The 26181-nt window shown below is 44.5% G+C and overlaps 2 protein-coding genes across 3 annotated transcripts; both read left to right on the forward strand.

Moving 5' to 3' along the window:
- The first annotated feature begins 2763 nt into the window (after window positions 1-2763).
- gig2o (grass carp reovirus (GCRV)-induced gene 2o) lies at window positions 2764-3763 on the forward strand. Its single transcript, XM_076274158.1, has 2 exons — window positions 2764-2881; window positions 2998-3763. Exon 2 carries the CDS (start codon window positions 3003-3005, stop codon window positions 3627-3629), a length of 627 nt encoding a protein of 208 aa, XP_076130273.1. The 5' UTR covers window positions 2764-2881; window positions 2998-3002; the 3' UTR covers window positions 3630-3763.
- A 134-nt stretch (window positions 3764-3897) lies between these two features.
- Window positions 3898-23421, forward strand: snx19a (sorting nexin 19a). Of its 2 annotated transcripts, none has more exons than XM_076274156.1 (11): window positions 3898-6353; window positions 6524-6662; window positions 7652-7752; window positions 8285-8401; window positions 8495-8619; window positions 9700-9793; window positions 10224-10392; window positions 10932-11055; window positions 21025-21209; window positions 22247-22334; window positions 22716-23421. In XM_076274156.1, the coding sequence occupies exons 1-11, from the start codon at window positions 4797-4799 to the stop codon at window positions 22843-22845; spliced, it is 2829 nt and encodes a 942-aa protein (XP_076130271.1). In that variant the 5' UTR covers window positions 3898-4796; the 3' UTR covers window positions 22846-23421. The 2 variants fall into 2 exon arrangements, with proteins under 2 accessions (XP_076130271.1, XP_076130272.1); XM_076274157.1 differs by having other exon boundaries at window positions 22669-22773.
- Window positions 23422-26181: the final 2760 nt, after the last annotated feature.

Below are 26181 nucleotides of genomic sequence, written 5' to 3' on the forward strand. Positions count from 1 at the left end.
TTCAACCTATATACCCACACAGTGTGCCTTGCGAGTCAATTTTAATAAATGCAAATTATTGGCTGAAAGACGTTTCACAATCATTTGCATCAACATTCTAGATTAGAGGAACTATGGACCATGCTAATGGAAAATATGACAGGCTCTCTGCTGTGATGACAGCAAAGGGGTGATGAAGGACTATGTCCAGAAAGGATGATTAGACTGCTGTCATGATGAAAGTATTGGTTGTGTGTGTGTATTCTCTGTTGATGGGGTTTCCCCACGTACTCAACGGCTGTACTCCTCTACTCCCCTGGATGTCTTCAATGAAGCCACGGAAATAATATCACACGTATATATTATGTTTCTATCTTACACTGGACATATGTCAACTGATTCTCCTCATCCTATTGTATATATAGACTACTGTAAATGTATGTAGGCCTATGTATGTAGGCTATGTATGAATGGTGCTAAATAAGGTGCTGTTGATAAGGCCTACATTCTTATCCCGTCTTGTTGTTTGGTGTTGTATAAAAAATGCAAATAAACCGTACAATATTGCCGTAGTTGAATGTCTCAAGACTCAGTAGGATATGAAACCAAATTCTATTCACATGGACTTTGGCCTGCCAGCACAAAACTCTGATAACTCTGTGTGCTACTCTCTGTAATTAATGAAACATGAGTCATTGAGCACTATAAGTGAGCACAGAGTACAGAGTAGCCTACAGAGGCCTAAAGTGACACGAAGCAACTTCAATATCACAGTGTAAATGTCTTTTTTTTTTGCATCTCACAACCTCAGGGATGCTCACACACACACACACACACACACACACACACACACACACAAACAGACACACATGCCTACTGACACATAAATACCTTAAGGTCAGTCATTACACTACACTTTATCAACACTTTGTCTTAATTTACAATTTGATATTTTACCCCTGGAATTTATCCCATTTGCAAGCTGTTGCTGGTTGCCTAACCGTACAGTTCAGTGCTTTTGAATGATTAACAGTGGTTCACAAATGGGGGTACGCGTACCCCTGGGGGTACGTGAAGGCACTCCAGGGGTTACGTGAGATTTTAACCCTTAGAAGCCGATTACGCAAAGTGCGTCAAAAAACACACCCTTTCTTCTGTTACATTGCTCCGCAACTGTTCATACTCAGCGAGAAGCCTTTATTGTGTGACAGAGCAGAAGTGAGGCTTTCCAACGAGACCACGCACTTGTCTGTACGTTAAAGTATGAAGATTAAAAAAATCATGAAATTAAATCATTTTGCATCATATTTACAGTCTCTGCGTTCACCTGCGCACCCATTACCCTCGTTTGAATTACTCACGACCCCGTGAATGCATGGCAAGCATGGCAAGCATATCATATGAGACACAGGGCAATCTATTGGTAATGGATTCCATTGTAATCCATTGGTATCCATCCAAGTATGTCGATCCTTCTGGCTTATGAAAACAGATGAAGTGACTGCAAAATAATAATGTCATGTACAAAAACCAACTGCACACCCATTACTCTCGTTTGAATTACTTGCGGACCTGTGATCGGATAGATATGCCACACATGTCAGATGAAAGATGAGACACAGAGCTATCATTTGATACCAAGTACATCCTTCTGGGTTATAAAACAGACGAAGTGACAGCAAAATAATAACTTCATATAGCTCGACTTACCTCACGTTTTTGTCTGTTTTTGTGGAAAAGCATGTTTATAATCCAACGCTATTGTGTTTCTCTATGGCAAAGAATGTTCATAATCCGGTTTTGAGATCCTAGCAAATTCCTGCATGGCATTCAACTCAAGGCTCACATTGCATCCCAATTTGTTCGACAAAGAAACACCTTTTTTGCCTTTACTTTGTTCATGGCAACGCAGTAAAAAGTTGTAGAGAATAATGAGTGCAGATAGGCACACACACGTAAACTCAAGTCAGGTCAGATCAGTTCGTGTTCCAGATATGGAGCGCAGAAAGGTAATTTTTAATCACTAAATTAAAAAAATGTCATTTATTTCTGTAAGGCGCACACCACATACTGTATGCCTGTAAATTGCTCAGCCCCAGAGAATCCCTCCACCGTGGCAATGATATTGCCAGATTCAGGACAGTCTGCCCTACACACACATGAAATACATGTAGAGCTATGAGCTTGCTGTGGTGAGATACATGTCAAAATATAAGATTTTTATAATACGCTTTTTATATTTTAATTATTTAAAAATCAAAATAAAATCAATGCTAGTACTAATACATGAAATGATGGCAGATCTGGATAGCCTCGACTCTGCCGGAAAAAAACAATATATAATATGTGTGTGTGGCACTTACAATGACCAGAATAAATCCTTATTAATAAAGGTAGTGAAAATGCCCTAAAAAAACTAAGGGATAAAATATTCATATATTTAAAAAGTAGAATCTATGCAAAATACTTAAAAAACAATTATTTAATAAATATTTCAGTAAAATATAAGTTGTATGTGTATGTGTATGTGTTTATTAGTTCCAAAGTTTAATAAATTAGACACTGATTTTTCTCAACTAAAAATGCTTTGAGCTGGTTAGGGGGTACTTGGCTAAAAAAATATTTCACAGGGGGTACATCACTGAAAAAAGGTTGAGAACCACTGCTATGGAAAATAGGAACAATTACTCATTTTCAACTATTCAAAATTAAGTTAGGGGTTTAAAAAAATCATCAGTAGACAAGCGCACGAAAACGCATGCGCAGTGGCTGAGAAGGGTTTTCATTTGTCTAAATCGAAAACGAAAGTCACTTAACACAACACTATTTTAGTCTTGGTTGTCTTTCTCCTAACAAGTGCAATTCCATGAAACGACACCAAACAACAAGACGGGATAAGAAGGTAGGCCTTATCAACACCTTATTTAGCACCATTCATACATAGCCTACATACATAGGCCTACATACTTTTACAGTAGTCTATTTCAGCAATGCATTTAACCGAAAATTCTCCTGTAGGGATAATGGACGATGCGATAACTTTCTCGGGTTGGGAGGCTGTTTCGGATAACACTCTGTCAACCGACGAGGACCCAAAATCTGGACGTACCTACACGATGTACCATGGCACACACCTGCGCATCGCAAAGACAATAGTCACCAATGGTTTCCAACAATCTAAGGACGGAATGCTAGGTGCTGGGGTGTATGTCAGCCGTAACATTGACAAAGCTAAATGTTACCCACTAAATACCGACAAAAAGGAAAAAGTTGTGTTTAAGCTGAAGGTACGTGTTGGCAAGGTCAAAAAGATTGACCGTGACAACCATCCGATGCAAAAAACTTGGCACCAGAATGGATTTGATTGCGCCTGGGTGCCCCCCAACTCCAGTATTAGCGCCATCAGGACAGGACGAGAAGAGGACTGTGTGTGGGATCCCAAAAGAATCACGGTGGTTGACGTGGCTTGCTGTATGGATGATGCCAAACGCAAGGATCTCCGTAAAATGATACATCGCCAGAATGGCACAGATGATATGTGCAGTCGCTGTCATCAAAATAAACCAGCTGGTCGGCACGACATCCAGCCCTGCTGGGACTGTGGGGAGAACATTTGCCCCTTCCAACGCAAACATGCATGCCATCCATAGTGCACCTGTAGTAGCCTATTATGTTTTGTCGCTGTATTTTGTTTACTCTGTGCTATTTGAACATTCCAATATATTGGGCCTTGGCCTGTGTAATTTAACCATCACTGAAATAAAAACATGTAGGCCATTCTTTATTTGTAGTGTGGTGCATGTGGTTATCATTGTAGGGCTAATTATTTGAACAACGAACACTCAAGGAAAAACAATCATTAATTTAATTAATCTGTCCTTTTGTAGCTCAAATCTCAAATCCTCTTAAATGTGTTGGTATCAGAAGACATCATCAGACTCTTATCACTGACATGCTTTAAGCTACTTAGCACAACTTTTTTTCTTAGAAGTTACCTGAACAATAAATAATAATAACAATAGTATAATAACAGTTTGACGTCATGCAGAACAGCAGAGGGCAGCAGGCTTTATAAACAGAATCGTGTCCACTGCTGTTGGACAAAGAGGAAGTCATCACCATGGCAAGCACAGGTGGGATGGGGATGTACCAGACCGGCAAAGTGGATTAGTGTTAGTAATCGCATCGCATGCAACGCCAAGAAATGCCTGACGAAGTAGCCTACACGGATGGTTCGTGCTATCTTTTTTGAAATAGTATATTCGGTGAGAAATATAATATGGTGTTCATGTTAGAACTTTAAATAGCTAAATTGTCCATGTATGTTTACGCCGGTTTACAGTACTTGGTCTGGGTAGCCTACAGTTTATTACCCTTTCATTAATCGTAAAACGAATGTCTGACTTTCTGCCAATTAACCTCGTATGTGATTCATTACAAAAATAAAAGAGGCATAAAATATATACTGCTGTCTGCAGTCTGACATTTGTGAGATCAAACGTACTGTAAATCTAAATGAATCTAACGTTCTAATCTACTATTGAATTCAACGTTACTGTAAATCTAACAAGCCTACTTTACTGTAGGCTTAGTGAGCTACCATGACATCAGAAGAGCAGGACCATTCACTGTGCTCTTGTAAATGTTTAGCCTATAGGCTACTAAGGAATAAGTAGGCTTCTTAGGTAGGCTTTTGCCTAATCATAATTGTTCTATGAGTGGGCTATTAGAAATATACTAATAGTCATCCAATTCTTTAATTACAGATATAGCTGCCTGACTAGTTTATCCACACACTCTTGTCAGCTTGAAAAGGGATGCCGGCCACCAACATACTGGCCCAGAGGAAGGTGCTGGGATGTGGGGTGTTTCTGGCCTGGCTGGTCCTCTTTCATCTGCTGGTAAACGTATGGCTCCTGTGCGTTTTCACCAGCCTGCTGGTGGTGCTCGGAGGCTGGCTTGGGTCCCGGGTCATGCTGGATGGCAACAGCCTCCTCCACCTGGAGCACTTCCTGCCGCTGTACCAGTCGCCCCCGGCCCAGCCTGCCGTGGACAGCGAGCGGCGGCTCGACTGGGAGATCCACAGCGCGGTGAGCAAAGCCGTGCGTGACTTCGTTTCCTCGTGGTACCGCACCCTGGTGGCTGAAGAGGAGGGTGAGTTTGAGTGGGTGGTGCGGGACGCCATGCTGGCATCGGCGGCCGAGCTGAAGCGGCGGGCGCGCCACGTGGACAGGCGGGCACTGGCGCAGCGGGCCCTGGAGCTATGCGGCTGCCACCTCCAGAGCTATAGCCGCGCACGGCAGCAACACCAGCAGCAGCAGGCCCAGGCGCGGCCCAATCCCGGCCCAGAGCCGCATGCGCGGGGCGGTGGCGAGGTCCTGGACCTGTGGCAGCTGTACAGCCAGGCGTTCAACCCCCACCCAGCCCTGGCGAGTGGCGCGGCCGAGCTCAGCTACTCCAGGTCCGTGGTGGACCTTCTCATGCACGCGCTGGTGCCGTACCCTCTCCTAGAGACCCGGACGGGCCGATTCATGGTGGTCGAGCTCATCACTTGCAACGTCCTCCTGCCACTTGTGGCCAGAGTGTCCAGTCCCGACTGGCTCAACCTCACCATCGTCGACGTTTTCACAAAGCCCAGCTCGCCAGGAGATGAGGCAGAGACGCAGGAAGCATTTTATGAGGCCCAGCAGGATTCCTGGAGCTGTGGTCTCGACTCCACAATGATGTGGAGGACGCCGGAAATGTCCAGCGTCACGCTGACCGAAGCCTCCTCGTACTCCTCAGTGGGCCCGACCAGCACAGAGAGCAGTGCCCACAGCCTTTCCTCGTTGGAGGAACCCACACAGTGCGGCGGGACCGGGCGGCTCTTCTCGGGACGCGTCGGCCCAGCCAGACCTCCCACGGACCTCCTCCGCCTGATTCGAAGCTCCCGCTGGGACCAGGAGGCCGACTCCTCCGACCTGGAGTCCCCGTCCTCGGACAGCAAGAAGATCTCCTACGATTCCCTGAACTTCGAGGAGGACAAGACGGACCGCTTCTGCGACTGCGTGTCCACCACCGATTTCTGCGGACTCGTGTGCCTGGAGGAAGAGCCCTTTGGCTTCCTCAGCTCGGGGAAGCGCTCGGCGCCGAAGGTCAGGGTATCCGGTCAGCACTCCTGGCCCGAGAGCCCGGTGGAGGAGATGCCGGCCTCGCTCCACCAGGGCAGCTCGGCGACGGCCCCCGGGAGCCTCTGTCTGCCCCCCTTCAAGTTCGAACCTCTTGGCAGCCCCGAGGGGCCTGTGGTCATCCAGAATCTGCACATCACTGGGACGGTCACAGCCAAGGAGCACAGAGGCAGCAGCACACACCCGTACACACTCTACACTGTGAAGGTAATGCCATGTCGGTGTGCTCTTGATGCTTTGTACGGGGTGCTATTTTTATCCTCAAAAATCTCCTCTACACTAAAATTAAAACTCTCTCTCTCTCTCTCTCTTTCTTTCTCTCTCTGACTCTCTTTCTGTGCCACTCACTCTCTGTTTCTCTGTGTGAACGTATGCAGTATGAGACTGTTACAGATTCGTACGGCTCGGGAACAGACCAGTCTGTTGCGTATCACACTGTGAACCGCCGCTATAGTGAGTTCCTCAACCTACAGACTCGACTGGAAGAGAAGCCAGAACTCCGCAAGGTGGTGAAAAGTAAGCCACCTGTCATTCTACAGTATGCTAGTACAGTTGTGCTCATAAATGTACATAATGTTCTTTGTGAATGAATGAATAATGTATCGTAAATAAATAAATAAATAAATGTTCTTCTGTATGGTGAAGGGTATGCGATGATGTGGGGCTATTTTAATTCCAAAGGCCAAGGGAACTTAACAGGATGCATAGTATCCTGGATCCATGAAATAACTGGCCTTTAAAAATAAAAATCTGCCTGCCTCTATGGGAATTTAACATATGGGTATGTATACTTATGAGCACCTGTATTTTAAGGAAGAGCATTTATTTATTTACGATACATTATTCATTCACAAAGAAAATTGGTGTCCTTAAAGGTTGGATTCTTTCTCATTTTTTAAATTAAGACTTTAAGATCAATTTTCAAAAGATGATTTTTTATTCCTCTTTTTAGTCAACTTTAGCATGTGTATGCTAAGGGTATGTAAACTTCTGGTTTCAATTGTATGTGTCAGGGATGTAACCTGCTCACCTTTTAGATGAGACTATCTGATACCAAAATGGGTCACTTAGGTGATTCATGCACTTCCCAACCCCCCCCCCCCCCCCCCCCCTTTCCCCTCTCACTTGTTTGCATCCCTGAAGTGTGTAAATATGGGCGCTGGTAGCGCAGTGGTTAAGAAGCTGGGCCAGCATGCAGTAGCCAAAAAGTTCAATTCCTGGTTTCCACCGTTGTGCCCTTGAGCAAGGCACTTTACCCCGAGTTGCTACCCTGCTTTGTATATAAATGAATACATGTAAATGGTTATGGGATTTGGTTATGGGATTTGGCAGACGCTTTTGACATACAAATACAAAACAATACTTAAATTTAACAGGGAACAATTTAAGATGTTGGTCAGACTATATTGTTATAACATGTAACAGTATGTAATATAGTAAATATGTCAAATTGCTCCAAAAGTGTGGATGTTTGCCTTGATTGTGATGATCAACTGTCATTACAGATGTGAAAGGCCCCAAGAGACTCTTCCTGGATCTTCCCTTTGGGAATGCTGATGTAGATAAGGTGGAGGCTCGGAAAGGCCAGCTGGAGACATATCTCAAAGTAACCCCCTGCCTTAATGTTACGGAATTATGGGCTGTGTCCGAAACGGAGGGCAGCTGCCGGCTGCCTCACTGCCTTCAACTGTCTAACGAGTTACTTGCCATAGCAGGTATCAAAGTAGCAGCTATGAACTTTCGGACGGTCTAGCAAGATAGCATCCGTTGCCAGGATACTGGACAGGATACTAAAGAATGTTGGTTGAAGGCAGCACGAAGGAGGCATACACGCTGCCTTCAAAATTCGGCAAAACAAAGAAGGGAGCATTTTATAGAAAAATTTGATTCAGACATGCCTTGATGCCTCACTGTCACCGAATGCTATTATAGAAGACAGGATTTTTTCAGTTTCGGACACAGCCATGGTCATCGGGCCTTGGTCATTTTGAATTGCAAAAAGGTCTGGAATTGCATGAAGGCATTTGTTCATTGATGTTGTTGTTGTGTGTGTGTGTGTGTGTGTGTGTGTGTGTGTGTGTGTGTGTGTGTGTGTGTGTGTGTGTGTGTGTGTGTGTGTGTGTGTGTCTGCTTGGCAGCAACTCTGCACCATCCCTGAGACTGCCAACAGTGATGAGGTGCAGGAATTCCTGGGTCTCAACACAGATGCCAGAATGACATTTGAGAAGAAGCCAAGCATTTCACGGATCGACAAGGTCAGCTACATATTTTTTCATGAAAAATATTGATGCCAAGATGACAGTTTGGGTCATTGTTGACATTTCCTCTGTTTGACTGTTTGGTGGCAGTTGGTAGTGAATGCCATAGTGGACACACTGAAGACAGCGTTCCCTCGCTCGGAACCACAAAGCCCCACCGAAGAGGCTGAGGGAGACTGTGATGGACGGAACCAACCAGATGGCAAGAAGATCAGGTAAGGGGCGGTGGTAGCGTAGTGGATAAGGAGCTGGTGTAGCATGTAATAGCCTGAAAAGTTGTGGGTTCAATTCCCTGCTTCCACCATTGTGCCCTTGATCAAGGCACTTAACCCCAAGTTGCTCCGGGGACAATAGCCCTTGTAATATAATTGACATATATGCTTTGGAAAAAAGCGTCTTCTAAATGAATAAATGTGAATGTAAGGGGCATTCCTGAGTGCCAGCACACTTACTGGATGACTATTACAGGGTTCCCACAGGTCATGGAATTTCTGGAATATCATGGAATTTTGGAAAGTCTATTCCAGACATGGAAAGTCATAGCCTGGGTGTTCCCATGCTGCCTTGCGCGCGATTTGATTCACGCTGCTAAGGCAGCCTGGAGACCATGGAGCAAATTTTCGCCTGAGATAGGGGACCAATCACAGAACAAGGGGGAAAGCAAGATGATGATGAGCTATGCACAGATGCATTTGATAGACATCCGTGGCACCCAATAAACGGATCTGGGCTTTTTTTTCAAATACGAGAAAATTAACGTTTGGTTCCCAGACCACGTCTCATTGAGAAGTGGTGGCGCTAGCCAGGCTAGGAAAGTCAGGGAATTTGATCATTTTTTGTCATGGAATATCAGGGGATTTTGTTGTAGCAGTTTAAAAGTTACTTGCCAAAATACATTAATACAAATATTTCCATGCTGAATTGGTGTATATCTAGTTATTCGCTTTACTGCTTGGTTGAGTAGCACAACTTTGTTTATTCAATGCCCATTCATTCATCTCCCGCTCTAAAAAAGATTCTTGAACACTACGCAGCTGCTCTAAAAATCATTGGTCGGACGGTATATAGTACCATTCATAGTAAGTCATGTAATTTTTTATTTTGTCAGGGTAAGTCAGGGAAAAGTCATGGAATTTTACATTTGACTTAGAGTGGGAACCCTGCTATTAAACTGAATAATGAGCACAATCATATAAAAATGGCATTGTTCATGTTTCTGCTCAGTGACTGATATTTATTAACATTCTATACACACATACACACACATAAACTCACACTTGAATGTCTCTTTGCAGATCTCGCCTGAGATTTTCAAGCAAGATTGCGCCAAGCCTCAATATTCCTGACATGCAACCCAAAGTCATGTACACATTCAGCGAGGGGAGCACTGTAAGTAAACTGTAAAGTTTTTAGTCTGTGTCGCACTTATGTTCTTTGCATAGCTGCTGTATTTGAGCTTCTTTTCACAGTAATTAACCTTTAATAAACAATTGTATGTGACAACATTGTACAACAATATACAAAGTACCCATATTTTCTGGACTATAAGTCGCACCGGAGTATAAGTCAAAAAATGTGTCATGAAGAGGAAAAAAACATATATATAAATATATATATGTGTTGCACCTGAGCCGCAGGACCAGCCAAACTATGAAAAAAGTGCGACTTATAGTCCGGAAAATACGGTATATATAAAGTATAACACCAGTCTGAAGTGACAATAAGATGGATATGCATCAAGGATGGATATATGCATTCCATTTGCCATATAGCTCATATGGTATGTAATGGACATAATGTCTCATGTTCGTCCTGCTAGGTGCTGCAGGGTCTTTCCATTACAGGTCTGGAGGGTCTCATTCGGGAGCAGGAGCGGGTGCTGTGTGGCCCGCAGAAGATGTCCTCTGAGGAGGGCCAAGCCGTCGGAGTGGACCAGAGAGGAGGACGGGAGCGCTCCAGAACTCTGGAGAGAAGATCAAGATCGACAGGTAGCCTCTTGAAAACCTTTGCCCAAATGTTTTTGTCAGAAGGGTTGGCTGATATTTGAATACTCATGAGTTTCGAATTTGCAAAACAAACCAGAATGGAGTCAGTGGGATTAGAGTAAGACATCAGGTATTAACGGATGGCACGGCACCCAAATAAGATGGATCCTCAAACAAAGAAGACAACCGAAGTAAACCGTTAGTTCCGTTTGATCTCAAGTGTCACCTCAGTTTTGGCCAAACACTGACTCATTTTTTGCATCCTTTGCATGGAGACATCAAACAGCCACTAGGAGGCAGTATCACTCCACCACGCAGTCAGAAGGGTTTAATTGTGTGTGTGTGTGTGTGTGTGTGTGTGTGTGTGTGTGTGTGTGTGTGTGTGTGTGTGTGTGTGTGTGTGTGTGTGTGTGTGTGTGTTTGTGTGCGTGTGTGTGTGTGTGCGTGCGTGTGCATGTGCATGAGTGCGTGCATGTGTGTGTGTGTCTGTAAATGAGTGTGATTGCTTGTATGTGCACTCTAACGTGTTTTTGCGTTGGCAGACACTGCGCTGGCTGACGTGGCCTTGAACATCCTCTGTCTGCTGATGAAAGACCAGTGGAGCTGGTTGTGCACAGAGAATATCCAGAAGACCATCAGACTGCTGTTTGGCACCTTCATCGAAAGGTAACAGTGTATTTGCCATCAACACTGAGGGGTTCAGCGTAGATGTTAATTTCTAAAGACAGGTTTAGCCAATGTGGAACAAAATCACTGAAATTAAAATATGTGTAAAATCATTTATGTTACTCCCATTGAATCATTCCCTTTACTTTTCTACCACAACTCTAACCAACAATGACAAACTAGTTTGTTGATGAATAATGAATGATTATAGATGCACAGTGTCTCATTTCCACTGCTGTATCAAAGAGTCACACTGTTTATATTAATGATACATAGCCATGTTTTTTGCACTACCAGGAAAATGAATCCGACTTTGATAAGTTCCAGAGCTTTGATAACAGACACTGTATCTTTGTTGGACAGCATCAAGTCCTGGGCCAAGAATAGTCAGTGTCCTCAACTGACTTACCGACTTCCCATTGTTGCAACACGCAGGCACAAGTGTTTTCAAGAGACATCACACCATGTAGGGAGTATCATGTTGTGGAATTACATAATCGCATATTATACTTTAACGCTAAACACAACTCTAAACAACCTGCTGCAGTACTGTCCCGGCACTGATGTCTATCTGTGAAGGGAAAATTCAGAGCAGGGAAAATTCAGAAGGCCTGTAAAACTTTAAGATCATGCTAATATTTTTCATGCTCTGTCAATTTGGGTATTTGGGTATTTGTAAGTATGTGAGGGAAACACTGTGGGGAGAAAAGTGCATCCAGAACCATTTATGGACTTGGAGAGTTGGATCAAGGGCTTCAGTTTATACACACAGTGTTGCCCACAGAGTGCACTTGTGGTCCTGCTAAACAAAACTTGTTTAGTCTTGTTTTATTAGTGTGTTGGCCAGTCCATGTCTTATAGCCGGGGTCAAATAGCACATGATAGACACGTCCGCAGTGTGTAATGAATTGGCTTGTCAGCTGCCTAGACAGCATGCTTCCAGGAATGGCTGAGTGAGATCTTGACTGGGCCATTTGTGACCATAGAATAATGAACGATAGCTGTCGAGGTCTGTTCCAAAAACAACAGTGCTCAACAAGCAGATGTGATTAAATGGGCTTGTTGCATAATATTCCGATTTATTTATTTAAATAATGGGTCTTTGGATGAATCTGTGTTCATTTAAAAGGCTAATTTTATTTATATAGTGGGCAAAGGGCTATTATAAAATGTATGCTGCTGAGACTGGACGCTGATAGCCGAGCTTGGTGAAATGTCAGCGAATCAGGCCAAGCGAGGGTGAACAGACTTTCCCGTATAACATTTCTGCTGTGGAGCGAACAGTCACGGCCAGGGAGGCAAGAGAACGAAACGATTATGGGGTTCATCACAAACAAGCCGTTTCTGAGATTAAACGTAATTGATTTTCTCCAGAGGCCCAGTTTACAGAGAGAAATGGATTCCTCTTGTTTTATTTCTGAGGGGAAATTATTAACCGTTGAAAGCACATGCTAAAAGAAACATCTGGCAGGTGTTTTCTGAGCGCTTGACGTCAGGCGGCGATAAAAAGAGGTGAATGCTCTGACAACTCCTTGTGGGATAAACATGCTAGATTCTTCAGAGAGACCTGAGCAGGGTGGGAGACTGCCCCGAGTGGCCAGTGCTGACCCAACATGGAAGCAGAGAATAGCTGATTTAGGGAAGTAGGGGTTGCATCCATCCTATCTGGCCCAGATAGTAATGGGCTTGTCGTGTCAGTCCAGCCAAATGTTCCCACTCTCCGCTTTCAATTGGTAATGTTTATTTGCACGCACAGAAAGCATTCCTTCAGGCCCAGCCTAAGTCTCTCTGCTATGGAATGCTGAACTTTGGCAGTAGATCATTTTTTCTCCCTGTGCATTCAATTATCTTGTGGCGTGCTATTGCTTATTAAGTATGAACGTCATAAAAGAGGTGATAATATTAAAAAATGTTGCCCTTACAAAACATGCATAAAAGCGAAGCCTAGTTAAACAGCTAGATGGCGGGGTTTAATAGCAGAAATGCATACAAGCATCGTAAAGCTTCTTAGAAAATGATTTTCTTTTTTTTTCTTAATGTTTAGATTAAGCAGACCTTGTGTCAGCAGGGTTTTCGTTTCTAAAAAAAAACTAATTGTAAACAGGAGCAGTGAGTTCTTTTCTTAGTGTGAAATGATCCACCCACAACCCACCAGACAAGTGTAGCGTGTTTGTGTGTGTAGTACTACTGATGCGGCTGTGCCCTGTGAGTGATGACACGTTGTTGTGGTGATACCCAATCCCCTGCTGCCTGCGCCTGATTCTGTGCTGATGTCATTATTGGGTGCGGATATGTGTCAGTGGGGACTAGTCTATAAGAAGACCTCAAAGTGTCAGGCCTGGCACAGTTGCCTGCGAGTGCTATATGCTGCCCCATGACAGAGCCCGCTAGCACTTGAATGTGGGAATAATTATAGAGATTGTTTTACCCGCTTAATGTGCCTAATGTGACCGGGGGTGTTGATGGGTTTGGGGGAGTGAAGACGGTAAGTGATAGCGCGTATAGTTAGCTCATCCCGGACTAAAACAGGACCCCCACCCGTGGTGAGTCTGCCCGTAAAGTTGTGTCTGGGGCACGGAATGTTCCGGGGCCTAGTGTGAAGAGCCCCTGGCTCTCTGGGCTGGACCGGCAAGCGGGCTTCAGAGCTACGACTGCATGAGGAACGTGGGGTCAGTGTCCTGAAAACTCTGCCATGTTCTGCACAGAGCTCAGGTCGGCCATAAAGATGGATTGCACCATCACAGACAGGTGCGTGATAACACCTGACATTCGATATTCACCACAGATAGAGGTTGCTTCCATTTTGTATCTTGATTTGCAGTTGCACACCTTACGCATTTCCAGTGGAGCTAAATTCCAGAGCATAAGGTTTGTCATTGTGGATTTCATAAACTCCTGAAAAGTGTCACAAAAACATGGCATGGGGGAGGCCAGAGGTTGCACAGTCGGCCAACCAGAAAGCTCTCCATGTACCCAGTGTCCACTGTGCTGGTGCATTACTTATGGGTGAGTATGTCGAGGGGAGCGCCTGTAAGATGAGAACCACAACTCCTGTCTTAATTTCCTCTTGCGTACTTCCACCCTCAAAAACAGGTCAATCATCCTGACCATAACTCATTCTTTCAGTCGTAGGGGGAAACAAAGGTGGGAGTGTAGACACAGGTTCCTGAAATTTTGGGCAAAATCCAAAGAAAGGAAGTCAAGAAGTTGAGTGAAGACAACGAGAAGGTTGTGCGGTTCCTTGGTCTGGGTTTTAGTTTTATTTTTTTACATTTTTTAATGGATTAACGGAGAGTCAGACACCGAGACCTCTGGTTCTAACCCCATCTGGCAAAGGCCCTCTTTATCAGTGACGAGCATTCCTCTCCAGGCATGTCGAAGAACTTAGGAAATTTCTAATGAGTTGGAGCAGGACGAAACTATTCGACCTCCTTGACCCCGTCTGCATCTGTCCCACTGCACAAGCCAGCTCTCTGCCGGCCAGACGCTCCGGACTGATACAGCAACGTGGTAAAAGGTGCAGGCACTTTGGAAAAATTATAAATTATGGTCTCTCTCTCTCTCTCTATCTCTCTGCAATTGCCATTTTAAGAGTTTGAGGGCTCGAGTTTGACATAAAAGGTGTGAGTGGAGCTCGGAGGAGCGATGTTACTGCGGGGAGAGGGCGCTCGGCGAGTGCAGGCATTTCTTACGAGGTCTGAACCTCACTGTCACTCCGTGGGTGGGTTGGTTATGTTTCCAAGTCCGTGTGCGTTTGTGTGTCCATCTGGCTGTGTATGATGTGGTGTGTGTGGTGGTGGTGTGTGTGTGTGTCCGTCTGTCTGTCTGTCTGTGAGTGTGTGTGTGTGTGTGTGTGAGTGTGTGTGTGTGTGTGTGTGTGTGTGTGTGTGTGTATGTTTGGAGGGGGAGTCAGCTCTGTTTGTCCCATTGAGTTATGAGTCCCTAAATAGGGGTTCTGCTTTGGATTTGAGAGCAGTTCTGTATAATCTGATTTTGAAACCCCCTTGGCTTTTCACCATGAGCATTGGCACTTGCCTGTTATTGCCCATAATTCCCTACTTTGAGAGACTTCTTTACCAGTTTTCCTATGGTTGGACAAATATCTCGCTGCAGGAGCGCAGTCTGGGAGCCCTGATCTGGTTTTCACAGTTTAACGCATATCTTGGCATGACTGAGATGGAACGCCTTTAAACAGACTTATTACACAATGGTCTCGATCCATTTGACTCGCGTCTCCCTCTCTCAACATGAGGTGTTCCCTGTTCATAGAACAGACTGTTCTGGATTTGAATGAAGTCTCAGGAACTTAAAACAGGGCATTGTTGATTAACACGTGACACTTCAAATGAAAGGAAACTCTTGTCGAAGCACAAACTCACACACACAAACACAGGCACACATGCACACACTATTGCCATAAAAGCTAATTACACAAATGTGATGTCCAAATAAGCTCTGGACACCACCAGGCGGTATCGTAATGTGTCTAATTGAGACCATGACTGCACAACCCAAATGTGGGCATGGTATGCAAGTAATGATCCCATCCTAACATGTAAACAGACAGAGATACAAAAGTCTTGCCGTTTAGCATTGAACACTGTACAGAAGAGGTTTTAATCGTACATGAAGGGCTTGTGCAGCAGTGCATTGTGCACATCTGTCCCTGTATGTGTCTGCGTGTATTGGCATGCAGATGTATGACCACTTGTTTCCAACTAGACTGGACCGGGTCACAGTTACACCTAGGTCGTGCCAGGACAGTCTGTCCTAGCTGTGGTCGTTTAGAGCTCAGGAGCAAATATATGTAATGGCATATATGGCCTGCAGCTGATGTTGCATGCATGCATGCAGCCAAGCGTATTTAATAATAATCCAACATTAAACTGCTGCTAATAAGCAATGCTCACCTTTGTTTTTCCAATTCAGAGTTTTTGCAACACGTGTTATTCAGTGTTGCTTATATGCAAGAAAATGCAACTGAAATGCATCTGCAGTTGGACATCCAGGCCTGAAAAGTCAGGAAGCTGTTTGACATTGTCTTGCCTTTGATAAAAGGGTGGAGGGTGAGATCATCGGTCTGTTAAAAAATCAGTTTGGCCCGCAAGCATTCCCGCCGCAGGCTTACATGGCCGTGCCGCGCGTACCACCAGACGCCACTGCGCTGGCGTGAAACTGGAGAGTGAGCGGGAGCGAAGCATCCTCCCCAGGTGTGCCAGGTGCCAACAGCAGGGGGCACACTAGTGCATGACTGATGAGAGAGGTCGTCTGTTTCTGATTCTGTTTCTGCTCTCAGTGAAAACACTGCCGAGAAAATCACTTCACTCAGATCTGCGTGTTGGGACCAAATGCAAATTGATTGGTGGTTGTTAAAAAGCATTTCATTTTTCCATCATTTTTTAAATATTTTTCCACCATCATCGCACGGTTATACAGTCAAGTTAATTTACAGGGCTTACAAACATATTTCCACAAATATTGGAATGTGGTTTATTAAACCACTTAGTGTGTCACTTCATATTTTGCCTGATATGATGTTAGATAAATGTTCTCTGTTTTTGTGGAAAAAGATAAATTACCAGCATGGTGGTAATATTTTTCAGAAACAAACTGGGAGGATGGGGGGTAGGGGGTTACCACAATAACAAGAATATGATGATATATGATGCAAACTGCAAATGTATAGCTGCAATCTTCCTATATTCTGGCAGGCAGACAACCCTGTCTGTCAGGAACGGGGCACATAATGGGTCTCACCACAGGCCCAGTCTCTCGTCAGTGCCTTCTCTGTGCGTCCTCTATCCACTTATGCCCGTGACGGATGAGTTGGTGCCAAGACCTATTCAGGAGTTGCTAGCAAGCCCCTCCGCAAGCAGCCTTCTGGGAAAGGCCCTCTGATCCATGGCGATGAGCTGGCGCGGTGTGTGGGAGGCCCGGCTTAATCAAAGCCTCACCCGGAGCCCACTGCCGCTGCCGCGCTGGTGTGTGATCCCGTTTTAACCTTGAGCGCGGTGGGATGTGCGGCCGATGACGAGGGTCCCTTCTCAGACAGACACCCGGCACAGAACGCTCCGCTTTCTTTTGTTTTCTCCTCATCGTGCCAGTCAGAGCGTTTGCGTGATTAGATCAAGGCTCGGGTCACTTGGTAACACAACACATAACAGCACATGAGAATGGAGCACAGGGCAGTGCAAAGCCAACCACAACACAGTGAGGGTAGCCTATTCACTTTGAAATAAGTATTATTCAGGAAAGGTAGGTATTGTTCTCAAGAATATGGTTTAGCTTAGGGCGTAGCTTAGTAAGGCTAAATGCTCATCTAAAGGACACTGGGATCTAGAAACTCAAAAGTTTAAATTTAAAAAAACGCTTTTTTCCAGTTAATTGTGAGCACATAACAAAGACACTATAAAAGCCTCACAATAGCTAAGTAGATTTATTGCTTATGTTTGTCCAGTTCAAACTATTTTTTCAAAAAAGCATATAGATAAACTTTTGGCAATTGCTGAATGTGTGGTAAGGTCATATTTTATTATTTCTCTATTTATACTTGTACTAGAACATGCTTATGCAACTTGATTCCTAGACAGTTTTTTTTTCAGGTCTGGTGCCAAGCCATATTTTCTTTTATGTGATTGGCAAAAGCGTGGTTTTTCATGGACTTAACTCAACAGCGTGTTTCTACTTAGTCGCCCTAGAGGCACTTCACGTTTTTCCTATGCCTCAGTGCTCGAAGTGCGACTGGGCCCAGGCGATCTGAGCCAGCATCAGGTCATTTGGAGTCACGGCTGTGCCGAACGACCGACGCTGTCCGCTAACAGATGGGGGAAAAGTCCCAGTCATCCACCATGGCCACAACATTACACTTCTGCAGACAGAGAGGAGAAGAGGAGAGGAGAGGAAAGGAGGAGAGAAGAGGAGAGGAGAGAGGGGCCCAGGCCGTTATCACGTCTTAACTGCCCATCAATAACCCATCATCATTGATCTTAGTGAGCATTCCTGTGAGGGTTAGCTAACAGTAAAGTGAGCCTCACGCTTTGTCCCATTGCCTGGAAATCGCTCAACATTTTGACCTCTCCTTTTAAAGGTTGAAATTGGTGTGTTCACAAAAGCTGTGAGGTGTTTATTTTCCAGGAACACCCGATCTCCACAGGGTCTTTTGTGGCACACTCTCGACGGTGACCTCTGGGCAGCTCAAGTTGCACCAAAGTCAGGAATGGGACACACACACACACACACACACACACACACACACACACACACACACAGGAATAACACTGGATTTAGTCTAGTCTGAAACCATTTAGACTCAATGAGGATAGAGGTAGCTAAAGCATGGCATCAGCTTCTAAACTAACCGAATGATATCACTGTTCAGACAGGGGAGGAGGAGGAGAGGGAGAGGGAGGCGAGCTGCATGAAGGAGTCGAGGGCGCAGGTGCAGGTGCGGATCTGGAGAGTTTTCCGCGAAGGCCTTGGGAATTCTGGGAAAGGCGGGGGATGTCTGGTGTCTGTAGGCCTGATGAGGGGTGTCCTGTTTTCCTTCCTTTTGTGCCGGAGGCCTGCACAGGAGTCGCTCTTGTTTAGTCTGCAGACAGACACACACGTGTGTGTGCGTGCGGGCGGGCATGCCTGTGTCTGTGTGTGTGCCTGTGTGTGTTTGTGTGTGTGTGTGTGTGTGTGTGTGTGTGTGTATTTGTGCGTGCGTGACCCTGATGGCTCACAAAAATAAATGCCCTCTATCCATCCTGCTATTTCTGCTGCACAAATGACCTCCCTCCCTCTCTCCATCTATTCTGGTGAATGTGATATCAGCATGGTCTGGCCACCTCCAGAACTGTGCAAAACACGCCGTAGTGGAAAATAAACATGTGTGGAGCTTTGCCACAAGCTTTTACCAGAGCATCATCTGAGCTCTCGGTGCGTTTCGGGGAAACGTTTTCCCTCTCTCATCGGCTGATGGCTTATATGTTTCATACTTCACAGCCAGTCCGTCTCCGTAAAAGCTGCGTGCGACTTGATTCAGTTGAGAGACATGTTGAGACTAAAGTTCTGGGGCAGTGGAGACAGCGAGACCGCAGCAGCGCGACGTAGCCGGGGTTCAAAGAGCCGCAGCGAGCGGCGAGTCTCCATCCAGGCGTGTCATGCCAAATTGCCTTGTTAGATGTGTCAAACAGAATTTTAGCGCGCGCTGAAGTGTTGATCCACACTGACTGCTTTTTCTTTTTGAAATAGGTTGAGATTTGCATCAGTCCCGGTGCCATTGCTCTGCAGGCCATTTCGCCATTGACTGTGTCAATGCGTCTGGATCCCGCTCTGGATACCAGAATGTTGGCTGCGTGCATGAGATGCACATGGGGGACTGGTGAAAGCAGCTACGTGAATGAAACACTTACACAGTCTCACATGGCGCCAGCGTTGATCCTTGTTGATGGGCTCTAGTAGGGGGTGGGGGCCAGAGAGGAGGCAGGGGGGTAGTGGAGAGGTGGGGGCAGAGAAACCCCCAGTCCAACAGTTAGTCCAACTTCTCTCATAGGCCTTGAAGTGCAGATGCCTGAGGTTAGCTAAGCTAGGGGGCTGAGGTTAGCTAAGCTAGGGACGCTCCCACAGCGTAGCCTGAAAGAGCTTCAGCCCACCGCAGCCGTGGCAGTAAGTGCACACAGTGGACCAGAAGGTGAACGTCCCTCTGTCTGACCCAATCTCTCAGACGCGGCACAGCAATGCCTGCCCAGATGATGTCTGGACGCTTGTGGTTGATCGTAACCGTCTGGCCGAGCTGTGTGTTCGTTGGAAGCCTCCGTCACGTCGTATGAATAAAAGTGAACAAAGTGAGCAAAGCAAAAAAAGCAAAAAAAAAACAAAAAAAACAACAGCCTCCCAATGGATATATAAACAGAGTGATGTCCACACTTTCCATTTCTTCTCTCTGTTCTGTCTGTTTTTTCCCTCCTTTTTTCCTCTTTTCTGCGCCCCTGAAAGAGCAGCTGCAGCTTTGTGCAAGTCTCGGCCCAAAAACCAGGAAGTCAAAACAGTTTAAAAGGCTAATTAGATTAGACGCACAGAAATGCACGGAGTAGTCGGGTGAGAGCGGGCAAAAAAAATTGTGATTGAAGGAGACGGACCCATGTTGTAATTTTCTAGTGATTTTCAAGGAATTCTCAGCGTTGCATAACAACATCTGTAATACGTTATTTTAATGTTCATTGGTCTTGTCTTGCCTCTATCAGATTTGATGGATTGTGAATGTTAAATCTTGCATAAGCCTTTTGTAAAAGCAGCGAGAGTTCAGGGATGCACTGTATGCACAGTGTACGTGAACTTACTTTTGTGTGCCGCTAAATTGGATTTACGAGTCCACAGTGGTCTTTACTGCTTTGTTCTATTGTTCCCTCCATGAAAGTGTCCATCTACATTCCCGTAAGCGCACTGTGTACGCACAGCTCTGAAGATGTCCAGGCGAAATTTCCGCACTCGACATCATGCGATCGGGGTGAGGCCCAGGCACTCTACGTGAACACAGATCTGTGTTATGTATCATCCTGTCGGTGTCGGTGACCCCTCTCTGTGTGTGTTTGTGTGTGCAAGTCTGGATGTGTGTCTACGTGTGTGTGTGTTTATGTGTTGAGGTATGTGGGTCAACACTTAAAACGATCATTCCCCAAAACCCATAGGGCTAAAGACCCCCCCCCCCCCCTCCACCCCCCGCTGTTTGTCTGTCTGAGAGGGTGAACTCGAGGTCGACTCCACGCGTCTAGGACGTCACTCCGATGTGCACATGCTTGCACCCCCCCCCTACACCAGGGCGCTGTGAAACTTGCCGGTCAAAACAAACGAACTCATGCAGTGCCTGTTCGCTCTCACAGGCTGTCAGGGAGAATGATGTGAGAAGTTAAGAGGGATTACCAGTTAATTAACAGCATGTGTTTTTCTACGCCCTGCCCAATTCCAACCCCCCCCCCCCACTTCCAGGTGGCTGGACGTGGGCATCAGACACCTGACCAGCGCCCCGTGCTGGGTGATCTATCTGCGGGTGCTGCAGGAGGCGGTGTGGCCTGGCGGGGAGCTGCCGGCCGAGCAGCAGCCGGAGCGAAGCCCCGAGCAGCGCGAGGAGACGCGGCAGCACTGCCTTGACTGCCTCACCCAGATGCTGCCAGGTCAGCCATGCCATGCCATGCCAGCCCACCCACCCAACCCTCACCTCCATCACCCCCTGCGCCTCCAGACCACAACACAGCCAGCTACGTCTGTGTCTGGAGGATTTAGAGTTGCGATCTCACATTGTTTTGTCCTCATTCCAAAGCACCAGCCTGTGTAAAGACAGTTTTATACGTTTTGGGGAGTGTACAAAATATGCACACGCTTTCATGCTGTGCTTGTTAAACTGTATCTCTTTAATGACTTGGGAGAGCGGAGCCAGATTTACCAGTCAGTCTGTGTCAGATATTAGCATTAATGTGGCTATATTGAGTAATGCTGTCAGTCAGTACAACAACATGCCATTAAGGCAACAAAAAGATATATCAGTAGGCCATATGTGCAAATAATCTTAAACGACTGATTGGTGCTATTAAGCCTGTTGATAGCTCAGAGGAATGTCACTCTCTAGTTGGCTGATTTTGGTGAATGTTTTTAAGATGTAACATTTCTGTGGCTGTTTTTTCCCCTCAAGACTTTGACAGTATTAACATTTCTAGAGTTGCAGAGGACTTAATTTTTTTTAATACATTTTGTATTTGAAAACAGACAGTCATTAGACACATATGAATGTCATTTGTAGAGGATTGTTTTCCTAATATGGGTTTAAAAACGGTGGTTTTCATATTTATTGGGCTTTTTGTAGGGCTGAAAGATTAATTGAAATAGAATTGCAATAGAATCTAAATCACTAACGGTATTTGATTTAATGCAATAAGCAAATCGCAAAGGCTTCAATTAAATTCATTCATTACATTTTTTTTAAATTCATGTCGTCTTTGTGTGACAGACAGTCATGCTCACAAATCAAATCAAATCGCAATATCAGTTAGAAAAACTGCAAAAAGTGTGTTTTTTTAAGTTGTTTAGCCCTTAGCATTTCGGAATACATTGGCAAAGTTATTAAAAGCCCAACAATACCACCATCTAATGCAATGCATCAGTGTCTTGAATTCACATCAGTGTCTTTTGTATGAGCCTGTGTGTGTGTGTGTAGATTTCATCTCGGAGATGCTGGGCTCTGAGAAGTACAGACTGAGCTGGGAGCATATGCTTGGATCCCTGCAGGACCCCAACATCAACAGGTAATCCACTCAGTCATACGCAGATACGCACATTTTCTAGCCAGTGCCACAGGTCTCCACGGTGAACTCCGTTGCATAACAGAGACCACACTTTCAGTGCAAAATGAACTCGCATCCAGTTTCTATTTGCACTTAATGCTCACGTAAAACGCCATGATGAATGTGCTTTTGTCACATCAGGGAGGTATGTAGGATGTCTGGTATAGTGGAAAGATCAGCCTCTTTTTGAGCCTTCATGGGATTTGGAATATGTGCTCATTATGGTACTGTGTGTGTGTGTGTGTGTGTGTGTGTGTGTGTGTGTGTCTGTCTGTGTGTGTAACTGACGGCCCAGGTGGGTGTCAGTCTATTCACCCCTTTGACATCTCGTCATATGTTCAGGCACCTGGTGTACTGCATCTTTGATCTGCTGCTGGAGTTTCTGATTCCAGAGTCCTCGGAGGAGGCATTTCAGAAATCCCTTCTGCAAAGTCTTTCCCGAGATGTGGAGAGAACCGCAACATCTCCATGAACCCTCTCCCTCTCTCCACACTTTTGTTGATGTGAGATGTCCTTTGAGCCACTGCTCTGTATAGCATTTTTGTTCAAATTCAAGAACTTTAAATGGTTATATGGTTGGTCTGGAACGTAGATTTAAAATGTCAGTGTTGCAAATGTATTCGTTCTCAATAGCAAATGGCAAATCAGGTTTGTTTAACAGATGGAAAGGTTTTAATTGAAAATGGGTCTGGATATGACTGTGTGACTACTAGTGTGGATACAGTTTTGACCAAGACCAAGATGTGATGTTGGCATATTAAATCAACTAATGAGTTTTAGGAATCACTTCCTGTTAGTATCTGAGTTGTAAATATGTGTTTGTTTTTGTACCAGTATCTGTTAAACTGTATATTTACTGTAACATAGAGCAAGTTTTTATAGACCAGTTTAACATATTTGTATACCACATTTGTCTGTTATGTTAGTACTGCATAACATGTGGTGAACCCATACTGTATATGTCACATGCAAGCTTATCATTGCTTGATTGGTGTTGTTAAACCTGTTTTTGTAATTATATCAAAAAATGAAAACAGATAAAAACTTAGTCTCATATTCATTTGAACTTTCAGATGTGATTCCTATATAAGTTTAAATTATTCATGCATGCACTGTACAAGATCAATGTCATTAATTCCATGTACATCACCATTATATTGTAGTGACCATTGCTTAAGTAGGTTGCCTACTTACAGTATATTCTCACCGTGCTGATTGTATGTCTGACCATTTGCCGCAGGTCTCATAGAGAATTGCCCTACTCAACACATCTTTCTAGGTCTCTGTGTCCTTTTTTTGCATCAGAGAGCTGAAGACTGATCCATGGAGACTTACACACCCACAGTCAGACAGGTGCGCACTGACACAAGTACATGAACAATGTTTCCAAGTTTCTTCCAAGATTTTGCATGCACATTTATGTTTGTCAAGCACCAGTCATCACAACGCCTGTGGCCTACTTTTTCAAATCAATTCGAGGCAAGCGTAGTGATACTGGAGACATAACAAAAACAAAGGTCTGTTGGGTGACGTAGGTTAACTGGCCAGGAGTTGTTTCTCATTCAGATGATAGAGGTGCTGTAATAGGCCTCTTGCCCTCTACAGTATCTGAAATAAATCAAACCTGCGGTTTATATTTGAACAATCCCTCAGAGTGGACTACATGACCCTTGTTAATAGATGTCTAGGTAAGACTATGTGCAGGATTAAAGAGGGAGTGCTCAGAGCACAAAGGTATTTTTGACGTTGCAAAACAGACTTTGGAACAAAAAAAATAATTTCCTTGTCCAATGCCTTGAAGGACAGATTGATGTTTATTTTGTGCTTTTGTGCCGTTCTCGGTTGAGTTGTAAACAAAAGATGCAATTTCACCTGCACATGGATATCCCTATCCAGTAGTGCACCCTGTGCGTGTTTAAACACTTCACATGGAGTCCACTTTCTTTTTACCATCAGGAATACAGCTGCTTTGATGACCATTTTCGTATGCATGTGTTTGGGAAAAAGTCCTCAGTGAAGTGAGGAATGCAAGGCCGTGTACATTTTTAAATGATGTGTAATTTTTTCTTCCATGCTCCAATTTTTTCCATTTCATTGCGTAACCAGTCAGGCCACTCGTTTTTATGATTGCTACTGTTGTGTCGTCGCTGAATCAGATAAAAGAGCCATCTACAGATGGCCAATATCTTGATGATCTGTTCGTCTAATAGCCTCTCAGGCAAAAAGTAGTCTTCTGATGTCCACATTGTCCAGATGTACTAAAGGTCCAGACTCGGACAGTCTGAGATGTCTGTCAAATGCAGGGGTTAAGCCAAATTGGCAAAATAATCAAATGGAACAAAATTATATTAAGTTTTATTATTATTTTTTATTTTTTATGCATAACCATCAAATGTTTGAAGGAGTAATCAGATCCATGTGTTTTTCCCCTGTGTGTGTAGACAGACATATAGAACCCACACAAACACACAACTTGCACATATACTTCAAAAACCAGATCCTATAGTCTTCGTCCAACCACTCATTTAGTCATATGGAATGTGTTTTGTCATAAAAGTGTACGCCGTATTTTGTTTTCGTCAATGTCTGCTTTTATATTGGCTATATTATGTTTACAGAGTAGTGCCTTTTTTTAGGAAAAACATTTAAATATTTATTTCTGCTGATGCATTTCCATATGCATGAAGCCCCTTTTTTAGAAAAGTAGTACAAAGTGCTGATGTATGAACAGCAAGAGTAACATTGTTCCTTCTACCTTATCGGCATTCTGGCTTCAAAGTAACATGATACATAAGTCCATTCTCTTTGCTTTGAGGATTTGTTGTTCTCTGAGAGGAATAAGTCTTGCTGATTTGGCTTGTTGCGTCTCTCAAAGGCAACCCTGGCACTGGTTCTCTCGTTTGTTGTTGTGTGCTTAAGGGCACTAGAAAATGTTTATCCATTCTCACTCTTGTCTTCTCTCTCTCTCTCTCTAGCTGTCTGTTCTTTTCCCTCTCTGTCCTGTCTCCTATTCCTTTCTTCCTTTGTTTCTCTCTCTCTCTCCCTTTCTCTCTCTTTGTGTGCTTGTGTTTAAATGTATTTTCTTTGTTGCATATGTTTTCCTTATAGTGGTGAAGGCAGCAGAACGTGAGCTGCTTTCAGTTGGTACGCTGATATGTACTTTACTGATGCAGGCTGGCTGCGCTGCGAACATCTTATTGCAGATACTCATGCAATCAGCCTATGCTCTTGCTCTCTTTGAAAGGTTTTAGATTTTCAGTTTATCACTACAACACACTCAGCTTAATTATACCTCCTATCAAAAGATGAACCTGACTTTATAGATATGTCACTTCAGATTATGTATCCAGTAATTACCTGTTCTAACAGTTAATAACCAATGTTATTACATGCTATAACAGATGTCACATGTTAACAAGCTGCAATTGGCTTCAACAAATGAGACCTATCATACCTGGTTCAAGTAGAAGTAATTAGAAATGATTCCTCATAGAAAATCATGGCAGTGTGCACCACCTGGCCATGGCTTTAATGGCTTTTGGGCTGAAGCCATGTGTTACCGTGTTATGGTTCCATTGTTAATTGTGACCAAGATGTGTTGCAGTCGCAGTGGAAAAGTAGGAGGACCAGAGGTCTTGGACCAGACGGTGTTCCTGGCAGCAGCTGCGGCCGTGGCAGACAAGTGTGTTTCGCAGTGGTTTTAATCAAAGCTTTCTGGACTTATAAAGAAATAATCAGACAAGGTCAGAGATGTTCCCGTGTGCGTGACGATAAGGGAGGGGAACAGTGATGATGAAGCACATCTTCA

The sequence above is a fragment of the Alosa pseudoharengus genome, unplaced genomic scaffold (assembly GCF_046254945.1).
Source record: "Alosa pseudoharengus isolate Yale_2024_CS ecotype anadromous, Long Island Sound unplaced genomic scaffold, YU_APseudo_1.1 YU_APseudo_1.1_scf_8, whole genome shotgun sequence".
Classification (NCBI taxonomy): domain Eukaryota; kingdom Metazoa; phylum Chordata; class Actinopteri; order Clupeiformes; family Clupeidae; genus Alosa; species Alosa pseudoharengus.

Bases quoted from the DNA above. Each gene is read 5' to 3' on its own strand.
- gig2o (XM_076274158.1), top strand. From the start codon at position 3,003: ATGGACGATGCGATAACTTTCTCGGGTTGGGAGGCTGTTTCGGATAAC.
- snx19a (XM_076274156.1), top strand. From the start codon at position 4,797: ATGCCGGCCACCAACATACTGGCCCAGAGGAAGGTGCTGGGATGTGGG. The intron at 6,354-6,523 runs GTAATGCCATGT...GAACGTATGCAG, and splicing joins ACACACTCTACACTGTGAAG to TATGAGACTGTTACAGATTC. The intron at 10,393-10,931 runs GTAGCCTCTTGA...TTGCGTTGGCAG, and splicing joins GAGAAGATCAAGATCGACAG to ACACTGCGCTGGCTGACGTG.